The sequence below is a fragment of the Chelonoidis abingdonii genome, chromosome 21 (genome assembly GCF_003597395.2).
Source record: "Chelonoidis abingdonii isolate Lonesome George chromosome 21, CheloAbing_2.0, whole genome shotgun sequence".
Taxonomy (NCBI): Eukaryota; Metazoa; Chordata; order Testudines; family Testudinidae; genus Chelonoidis; species Chelonoidis abingdonii.
In genome coordinates this window covers 3,994,325-4,005,113 of record NC_133789.1, presented here as the reverse complement: position 1 = coordinate 4,005,113, position 10,789 = coordinate 3,994,325, and the positions used below count along the sequence as shown (strand labels likewise).

The following is a 10,789-nucleotide window of genomic DNA, read 5'->3' as shown; positions in this document are numbered from 1 at the left end:
GCACCATCCGGTTTGTGGATCTGTGAAGTGAGCATTAGCGAGCTGGCTTCTCCCGTACTCCTTTTTAGTTCTATTCAGCAGGAACTGTAACTGGATCCTACACAGAAGGAAGGGAGCATTCCTTCCCCACCAGCTAGTGCTTACCCATCATCAGCCTTCTCTTGAATGAAGCAGCTATCATGTTAACAGATGATGGCATTACCCTTGAAGCACTCAGGCATTTTAAGGACTTGGTCTAGATTATAGTGAGTCCGGATCCTCACAACCACCCTCTCCCCATCCAGCCATTTAGTAACGTGTAAGTAAAAGCCTTGGGTTTTTTTTTTTTTTTTTTACCCTGAGTCTCTTGATTCCTGCCCGTGAGATCTGTTGACAGTCATAAAGTTCTATCCTCTCCAGGCTATGGCAGCTCTTCAGGTGTTCCAAGGAGGCATCTGTGATCAAAGGGCAGTTGTCCAGTTCGATCACTTCCAGTCGGTCATGTGCGCAGGCACCATTCCCCAAGTGACGAATACCATCATCTGTGATCAACTCACAGTGTGACAAACTCTGCAGCCAAACAGAGGTGGTTAGTGGTCTCTGAAAACAGCACTGTACAACCATCAAGAACACCAGGCTAGGAAGCTTTCTGGAGAGATAATGGGATGAACTGAGATAAAGTCCTAGAAGAACAAAAACACCCTTGAGCAAATCTACCATAACACAGTTCTTGGCAAGTCTGCAATTGTCCCTTGATGCTGGAGAGGGTTGTGAGCTGTGAACTCTGGTGATTAGAGTCCCTGTGCCTCTAACTAGCCAAGACTTCTGTAGGCCACAGAGGAAGGTCATATAATGTAGATGAAATCGAGAAGGGAGCCAGTCGAGTTATAGAATCATAGAAACGCTGGGATGGAAGGGACCTCAGCCCCCTGCATTGAAGCAGGACCAAGAATACCTAGACCATCCCTGACAGGTGTTTGTCCAGCTGATTCTTGAAAGCTTCCCATGACAGGGATTCCACAACTTCCCTTGGTAACTTATTCCAGTGCTTAACTATCCTCAGAGTTAGAAAGTTATTCCTATTATCTAACCTAAATCTCCTTTCCTGCAGGTTAAACCCATGACTTCTTGTCCTTCCTTAAGTGGACAGGGAGAACAACTGATCACTGTCCTCTTTACAACAGCCCTTAACGTATTTGAAACCTGTTATCAGGTGCGTCTCCCACCTGCCCCCCGGCACCTCTAAAGATGCCAAGGTTTTTGTTTTTTTTTTTGTTTGTTTAGCCTTTCTTCATAGGTCAGTTTTTCTAAACTTCAGATCATTTTGTTGTCCTCCTCTGGACTCTTCAATTTGTCTACATCTTTCTCAAAGTTTGGTGCCCAAAACTGGACACACAGCTGAGCCTGCACCAGGGCAGAGCAGGGTGGAAAAAAATGACCTCCCTTGTCTTACATACAACACATATACAGCCATGTAATGTCAAAAGAAAAGACGACAACTATAAAGTTTACCCGTTCTTCAGTACTACAGTATTATACAGTACTCCCGTCACAGTGGAAGGACCCCCAGACACATATCCTCATGCTCAGACACACCCGGAAGGACTATTGTGAGCTGCAGGTACTGGATCTGTAAGGACAGAGCCTTTCACACCATTTGCGGGCTGTCCTTATTTTTAAATATTCTTGTATGTGAAACTGAACTGTATAGGGAGCTGGGAGACTTCACCATTCCACCATTGTGAGTGATGTCGGTCCATTACCAGAGCATCTGCATAGTTCATGTATCATTTACTTTGCGGAGGAACAAGGAACAAGACCTGGTGCACAGATGACTGTAGAGGAGAATGCACTGGGTGAGTGCTCCAGAGACAGAACTCTGCAGCTAAGACAACGAAGCACTGTGCGGATAGAGAGAAACCTAACGTTACAGGACTTTCCTGTCCAAAGGGTGCAAGGAAGCACAGCCAGCATGCCTGAACACTTCAGCTCTAAAATGCCAGCAGTGATGGAACTGCCACTTTAAGGCACAGGGCAGGTAGAGTGCAAGCAGTTTCAGTGAGCGCTCCCTTCCCCAGTGGCCTTTGCTGTCCCTCTCCTCACAAGAAAGGAACACGCTATTTAGAAGTGAGAAAATTTGCTTTGCTGTCACCTCACTTCAGGTTGAAGCAGACACTCCCACACAATGTGATGTCTAACTCACTAGGGACTAATACAGAACATCGAGGCTTGTCAAAGCTGGATTCAATAGTTACAGGCCAAAAGCATTCATGCTCCAAATGAGTGAAGAGAACTCCTTTAAACTTCTCCATCCCTACCCCAAGTCTTTTTATTTAGGGCCATCACTTATGCCTTCTATTCTATGACTACACCCTTGAAGAACTGTAGCCAAGGCTGTTAAATGCTAACCCACAAGTCAAAACTTCCTGTATGAGAGTGATAATGCACATTTCACACATGGAGTAAGATTCAGAGGCGACGAGTGCTATTAAACTGTCTTTCAGCAGCAACGGCTTCTGAACTATAGTGTGAAGAAAGGAAACGAGGGTGGCTGCAGATTTCTCTCTCATACTTATCTGGTCCCCATCACTGCAGTATCTGAACTGCCTCAAAATCTTAATATATTGCTCTTCACAATGCTTGCGTGAGGCAGGGTAGTGCTGCCACTTGCACTGTACAGATGGAGAATGGAGGCACAGAGAGGATAAGTGATTTGCTCAAGGTCACACGGCAAGTCTGTGGTGGAGCAGGGACTTGAACTGAGTGCTCCCAAACCTCGGGCTCATCTCTGTTCTCCCTCCCAGGGCAGACAGCCCAGCCCTTGAACGAATTATATAGACTTCTATGATCTAGGATCGTAACGTGTGCCAGGATAATTACTTTCCAAATTATATAAAGTCTGAACAGATTAATGCACTTACAGATCAGAAGTATTGCTTTAAAAACACAAATAAAAATCCAAACATATATATTACTATTATTAATATTTCTGTGGGGAAGACTGGTTAAACGGCTAAACTTAATCCCAGACCAAGGCCTATTGCTTTCAGGCCACGAAGTGTGGAATCACTGAAACAGCGTTCAAATGAGCAGACAACTGCAATGCAGTAATGAGACGGGGAAGAATTTCTTTTTTGGATTATACAATGTGTGATCAGAGCTGTGGAACCAGAATGGAGCTATAAGCTCACAGAATGGAGAGAGGATAAAATGTCACTGGAAAAGGAAAGGTGTCTGAAGGGTTTTGGCAGGAAAGCAAGGAATGAAAGCTAATGACAACAGAGAACTTTGCAGTCCCAGCTTAGTCAGTCCTATGGATATCATTCTCGTTTCCACAGGTCCCAGTTCCATATTCAGGATGACAAGGGACTGCAGACTACTCCATGTTATACAGACTAGATATAACCATCACATGCCTGGCAGATTGCAGAGGCAATCTTCAACTGGGCAAAATTTGGAGGCTCCCATTTTACAAGTGAGAACACAGAAAACTGTTGCCCAAACACTTACCAACACCTGAAGCCGTGGACAGTATATGGAAAGCTGGATTAACGTACTGTCTGTTATCTGGAAGAGAGACAAAGCCCTATTAAGACTGAAATCTTTGTACAGTCATTTCTTCCCAGCCAAAACATGACCCCAAGTTAGTATCTTAAATATTCACCATTCTTCTGCATTGGAAATGGCAATCACTATCTCAGACATTTCCAGAACTGGCATGTTTCTGGACCACATTTCAGCCAAAGGTTCCTATCATTCTTTAGAAGGAGACTGGAAAGGATTTTTAAGAAATCGGGTCTGTATTTTTTGTTTCCTTACGATGGGTAATTTAAAGGAGTTTTTTAAAGTTTTTCCTCTTTTCTTGTTCTTCCCATTTGAAATATAAGGAATGTCTCGGTCTTCCCAGGTTTTGCTGGAGTGAGCAGAATACTTACGTATCAGAGGGGTAGCCGTGTTAGTTTGGATCTGTAAAAAGCAACACAGAGTCCTGTGGCACCTTAAAGACTAACAGATGTATTGGAGCATAAGCTTTCGTGGGTGAATGCGTCTGACGAAGTGGGGATTCACCCACGAAAGCTTATGCTCCAATACATCTGTTAGTCTTTAAGGTGCCACAGGACTCTGTGTTGCTTTTTACAGAATACTTACAGATACATTTCTCCAAAATGTTCATTTATCACTGAAGTTAAATAGGCGTTAACAGCCTGGTAAACACCCCTTCTGCTCTAAACTGCTCAGATTTCGGTCTCTGGCTCCTGAAGTGTCCTCACTTCACTCATTTTTCAGTCATTAGAGTATGTCTACACTGCAAGAAAAAAACCTGTTAGCATAGCCACAGCTGGCCTGGGTCAGCTGACTGGGGCTTGCGGGGCTAAAAATTATAGTGTGGATGTTTGGTCTTGGGCTGGACTCCGGGCTCTGAACACTTCCCCCTCAGGAGGTCTCAAAGCGTGGGGGCCAGCCCAAGCCTGAACAGCTACATTGCAATTGTTCGCCCCGTAAGCCCAAGTCACTTGATCTGAGCTCCAAGTCTGAAGGCCTCAGGTTTTTTATTGCAATGTAGATGTACCCTTCCAGGCTAAACAAGACATGAATTTCTAATCTAAGAAACATACAACCCTGACTCCCCTTGCCATTTAAACACAGAAAAACCTTTTCAGATTGTCTCTGTACAAAGCAGGAAGACTGGACACAGCTTTAAATCACTTTCTGTCTGGACTACTGTCATTTCCTCTTCTGTGGCCTTCTGAAATCCCAATTTTAGAATTGTCAGGCAGTGCAGAATGTTGGGGCCAGTCTATTTTTTCATTGCAGGAGGGGAAACCCTATTACCTTCATAGTCTTCTGATCCATTTCTAATTGAAAACTGCTCTGCCCTTATGGTATTCATTCAGTCTTTAAGGGCTTCCTCATACCCACTTAACACAATATTTCACTTTACCTTTCAATCTTACCTTAATCTTATCACTCTCATGACATATTTGTTAAAGGACAGTGTTCAGTCACATATGAAGGGCATTCTAAAAAAACCCATTGAATGAGTCTGTGGCACTGAGTTAATTGGAAAGTCAGATAACAGACTCATAGGCTGGTGAAGAATTACAGCTCACTGACTTCTGGGGAGGTTTTTGGTTCGAGGGCACCTCATCTTTATTTCTAGTTATTTCCCTCCACCTTCACGCACAAGGTCACAGTTGTTCAAACACTTCAACTGCAGTAACATTTAATATTTGGAGATTACCTTTACTGATCTCTATCAGTTTATGTACCAGAGATTTTTCCATTGACTGGAAGCAAAGAACTCACCCTGGGGCTTGTAGTTCTGGCAGTTGCAAGGTTTTTCAAAGGTGCCGAGATCTGCAGAACTATACATTGTCTTTAGCAGACAAGCACACAGTCTAAATTTGATGGGATCTTCAGATTATGTTAACATTTTCAATGTTCTTTCAATACAATTCTCTGTTGAAAACTGGACTAGAGGTGATTAAACATATACAAGTAATTCATCTCGTCCAAACGTGTCTCCTTTTCTTGATCAGGATTCTGGAACAAGTTGTCTTCATTTAAAAAAAAGGATTTTGGGATTCTGTGCTCTGACCCTTTCGGTGTCGTTATTAAAACCTAACACATTTGTCACAGACCATGTTTCCGCACTGCTGAAACTTCCTGCATGAAACCACCACACTCAGAAGGCTGGGTTCTTACCTGAACACACTCTTCCAGGTCCATTTTTTCAAGCTCATGACAGTTCTATATAGTGCAGGCAGGAAATAAAAACACACAAGCAAATTAGACACTAAGCCCAGTCAGTACTTGTAAAATTATTGGATCCCTCCTTTCTCAACACAGATGAAGTGTGTTTGAAAAGAAAGTCTTCTTTCCAAAGTTGGTCAGGACAACAGATAGTTTGTTGCTCCCTGGAGGACAATGCTACTAAAAACAAGCATAATACTGAATATCTATCAAGCCTGCCCATTTAAAGACATTTATAAAATATCTACTAACTTGTTTACCTTTTTTTTTTTTTTTTTTTTTAATCTACAGAAAGGAAAAGGGGGTTTAACTCAGTGTTACTCATATGGAGTACAGGTTGATCTGTCTAATGCATGAAATTGTACAGGGATTTGTTTCCTACTAAATGTTAATAATTTCATTGACTTTAGATGCATATTACTCATGAAATTGGGAGTTGGGTGGCTAAATACAATGTTGAAAATTTAAGCAATAATGAACAATTTATTCATCTACTTAGCCCTCTCATTTCCATGCAACTTCAAAACCAAAAAGAGATGTTCTGCAAAATATAAATTCATGGGAGACAGCTACTGTTACCCTGAGCTTCCAGGAAACAGAGATGCACCAGGTACAAAGTGGAATGCAGCACTTACCTTAGCCAGAGTGGTAAAGCCCACATCCGTTAGCTGCGAACACCTTGCGACTTCTAATATTCTGTACAGAAAGAATTAAGAATGTACTAGCTATTGGGTAATCATTTTGCTTTACAGAGTCTGTTTTATTAAAAAATTGGGAGCAGAGCAGGAAGAGATTAAGTCAAGGCAGTACTCTCAAAGAGTATTATTTCCATGGAGTATTATACTCATGCACATTTGAATGGAGGTCCCCCTTCACTCCATTTGATAATCTCACCATGAGGTAGCGTATTACACGGAATAGCATTTCATGATGATGCTCAGGTCATGCACGAATAAGTACTTAATGCCATAACATATGCATTTAAAGTTTTCTAGATAGCAACTTTCTCATTCCCAGTTCAGATGGCTGCCAAAAATTCTTTGCTTCTGCTACTGCAGTTTCATGGTGCCTCCCCCTTTTCCCTCATTTGTTTTATAATGTTTTACTTCTCAATGCTATAATGCTGCAGGGGAGAGCATTATTTCCATTTCTAAAAATTGAAGATCAGGACTTTCTTTAAATGGTGTGACATACTTTGGTTTTTGGCATTTTATGCAGTTGATCTCCAGACAGAGTTAAACATAAACATGGGATCCAGTTGGAATCACAGCATTTTTATCTGCCTCTTTCAAAGTTCGAACTACATATATATGAAAACTGATACAGGTATCCATAATCTTTTACTTTATTTTTAAGCTTATTATAAAAATTCCATTTCTATTCTGGACACCACTTATTTTAGCCAAATTAAAACAGGGCACACAGCTGTAACAGACGCCAGACAATACTCATCTTTTTTCTTTTCTCTGCCATGTCATTTTCTTAATTATGCTGTAAAATCTTTATAGAGATGGCACCTGAAGCCCATTCTCTGTCTGAAATAGTGAAAATTAACAAAACCACCACTATTTTTTGCTTCACCTGTTCCAAACTATCTTCAACACGCACTAACAACTAGGTATTGAGGCAGGAATAATGCAGTTTAAACCCTGTTTCCAGTTCTTAACACAAAAAAATCTGTGGACTAATTTCAGTGGTTTTAACCAAAAATAAGGCAATACGTAGACTAGTAAAAGGAAATTGTCACTAATCCTATATAAGCTCAGAGTGGCACACAACACTGCTGCACCAAGAAAGCTTGGTTGGGCAACTCCCACCTTTCCATGTTCTCTGTATGTATATACATCTCCTCACTATATGTTCCATTCTATGAGTCCGATGAAGTGCGCTGTCGCCCACGAAAGCTTATGCTCAAATAAATGTGTTAGCTTCTAAGGTGCCACAAGTACTCCTGTTCTTTTTGCAAGATATCTTGTAGAATTATATTCTGTGGAGCCAGAAATTAGGACATAACTAAATCATTGTCAGCCTCTTCCCGCTGGACAGCTGGAAATAACTTCAGTGGTAAACTAGTGGACTTCCAGATTGGACTAGAAGTCCTGACCTTTAGAATAAAGTCAAGGAGTTCCATTACCAGGTCCCCCATATCTTTACTCAATCTGCATTGTGAGACTCCAGACTGAAAACTCACCTAAGCCGCGGGCAGTTTTGTCCCAGTGCATTCAAGATAGCATCTGTAATGTTAGAGCAGCCTGAGGCACACAAGGATTGCAATTTATGGCAACCTCTACATATTGTTATGAGACCATCATCTGTGATTTGCTACAAGAAAAAAAACAAACATCAGAACCATTAGTAGTGATGATGAAGATCCAATGCATTGCCCAATTTTACCTTTTGAGACAAGCAAGGAGGCATTCAACTTAGAGTGATGAAGGCCAAGTTACGCTTATTAGCCAAGAAATGTGTTCAAATATTTTTACGGGAGAGCTGAAACAGCATAAGGCACTCTGATATGGCTTATAAATAGTCTGCAGCTGATTCCACAGGCATGCAAATATTTTAGGGGAAGGCACCACAGAATCTGCTGCCTAACACCACAGCGCTCTCAGCTTCCTCAGCAATGCCGACAAAGTAATTCTGGCTGAAAGATTAATTAGGAAAGTCTGTTAGAGGTCACATCACCACCATAGCTTAGTTTTACAAACAATCTTTTAAAACTCAGTCTTGCTGTCTTGGTGCACAAGAGATAAGTGCTAAGACACAGGTCTGAATCCTTGTCAGATTCAGCACCTGTGTAACTTAATGAAGTTCAATGGAGCTGCATTGTGTTTGGCCAGGGATACATTTGGACCTCAGTCTACCTCCAGGAACCAGTTTGGGATGGCAACATTTGAGGCAGAACCTGTCAGGAGAGTGACATGCTGGCTGACAGCAGCAATATTAACAAAGTTCTGGAGCTCACCTGAGCCCTGCCAGCTGGAGGACAGAGTGTGATGGCAAGACCAAGATATACAGTGGGAGGAGATAAAGAAAGGAGAAGAGACGAGTCAGTATATAGACACAGGAACAAACTGGGCCTCACTGGGTTATAATAAATAGAGATATACCTATCTCCTAGAACTGGAAGGGATCTTGAAAGGTCATTAAGTCCAGCCCCCTGCCTTCACTAGCAGGACCAAGTATTGATTTTTGCCCCAGATCCCTAAGTGGCCCCCTCCAGGACTGAACTCACAACCTGGGTTTAGCAGGTCAATGCTCAAAACACTGAGCTATCCCTCCCTGCCAGGTTTTGTGACCTGGCCAGTGTTGATTTCCCACATGGAAAGCACCAGCTTGGACACTGGCAGCAGCTCTTTTGGAACAACTGCTGAAGTAGGAAAAAAGGGGGAAAAAACCTTCTACAAAGGGTTAAACGAAAGTGAGCAAGAAACTTGCAACTTTCAGAAGGAGCTGAAAGGAAAACTAAGTATCTTCCAGGTCCCAATGTCAATAGTGAAAAGTTATTGTTGACAACATCCCCGTTCTCATCATGTATACATCATCATCTCCCCTCAGAGCGTAAACACTGCTCCTTAAAACACACTGTTCTGTGAGGCACAGACCTACACCTCTCCAAGCCCCTCCAGCTTTGGGGACAGTCTGTTCATTCTGCCATATCTGAAGAGCTGGATGATGCACACAAAAAACTCTTTCCAGTTCCTTTTTTGGCTCAAAGGTACATATTTGGCACTGTTAATAGTTCCAAATTATACACCAATATCTTCCTAAGATATACGCTTAGCTAAAACTGAGGCAGAGCCAGAAAACAGCAGCAGCCACGCACTGTTGTCAGTTACATCTCATTCCCCCAGACACACCTCATTCCCCCAGACGTTTTAAAGAAATCCGTTAAGTAAAGAGCAGAAAGTTTCATTGCTCCCCAGTTGGTAAATAGGTGTTTGAAGTTCCATGAAGATTTGAGATACAATCATTTTATTACTCTGTTTCTTGGTTGGTTCAGTGTCTTTTTGTAGAGAGCAAATGTGCTGCTTGATTCAGTTTTAAAGGCTACTGTAAAAGTTTGGATGCAAACAAACTTACATTCCAGCCCACAGGAAAGAATTTTTCCAGCTAGTCCTGCAAATGTGCTTAGAAGCCCTATGGGCAGGGCAAAGAGACACAAACTGAAGCTAACAAGGCTATTTTGGAAGCTTGTATGACTCTACCAAATGCTACCACAAAAAACCCCCCCCCAAAACCCCAAAAACCCATGCATTTATTTTTAGAACTTGCCAAAGTGCAGTTCTCCAGTCTGCAAAAATGACAACATTGAAGGGTGGAGCAGATCTTATTCAATCCTGTTTAGAGATGCCCTTTAGAGCTAGATTGCATGTAATATGGTAATCACAGGAAAAGATTACTTACTAAGCAGGTTTGCAGGTTTAAAGTCACTAGTTCAGGACAGTGTGTTCCAATGTATTTGAGAGCTTCATCCTCAAGCTGGAAAGAAAAATATATAGACTGAAACAATTTGTTACATTCAAAGTGGTCTGTACATGAAAATATGAGTTATCACTGTGAATTGTCACTGGGTTGAAAAAGCCACTCAGTTCTCAAAATGCATGAAATGGCAATATGCAAGCATCATACAGTCTATCTTCCACTGTCTCTGAGATTGAGAATCTACAGATTTGCAAGGTTAGTTTATTGTAGGGCTGTCAAACGATAAAAAAATTGTGATTAATTACGCTGTTCGACAATAATAGAATACCATTTAAATATTTTTGGATGTTTTCTACATTTTCAAATATATTGATTTCAATTACAACACAGAACACAAAGTGTACAGTGCTCACTTGATATTTATTTGTTATTACAAATATTTGTACTGTGAAAAAACAAACAAAAGAAATAGTATTTCAATTCACCTAAGTACTGTACTGCAATCTCTTTATCATGAACATGCAACTTACAAATGTAGATTTTTTTTGTTACAAAGCTGCACTCAAAAACAGAACAATGGGAAACTTCAGCACCTACAAGTCCACTCAGTCCTACTTCTTGTTCAGCCAAT

At 41.5% G+C, this 10,789-nt stretch overlaps 1 protein-coding gene across 3 annotated transcripts in view; it reads right to left on the bottom strand.

Moving 5' to 3' along the window:
* FBXL20 (F-box and leucine rich repeat protein 20) overlaps positions 1-10,789 on the bottom strand; it is a 71,386-nt gene that overhangs the window by 6,566 nt on the left and 54,031 nt on the right. For all 3 annotated transcript variants that reach the window (XM_075059654.1, XM_032791320.2, XM_032791322.2), the window contains exons 9-14: positions 10,141-10,215; positions 7,925-8,055; positions 6,369-6,429; positions 5,686-5,730; positions 3,490-3,546; positions 337-549 (exon numbers count right to left, since the gene is read on the bottom strand). In XM_075059654.1, the coding sequence (XP_074915755.1) occupies positions 337-549; positions 3,490-3,546; positions 5,686-5,730; positions 6,369-6,429; positions 7,925-8,055; positions 10,141-10,215 (582 nt within the window). The remainder of the gene's footprint in view (positions 1-336; positions 550-3,489; positions 3,547-5,685; positions 5,731-6,368; positions 6,430-7,924; positions 8,056-10,140; positions 10,216-10,789) is intronic.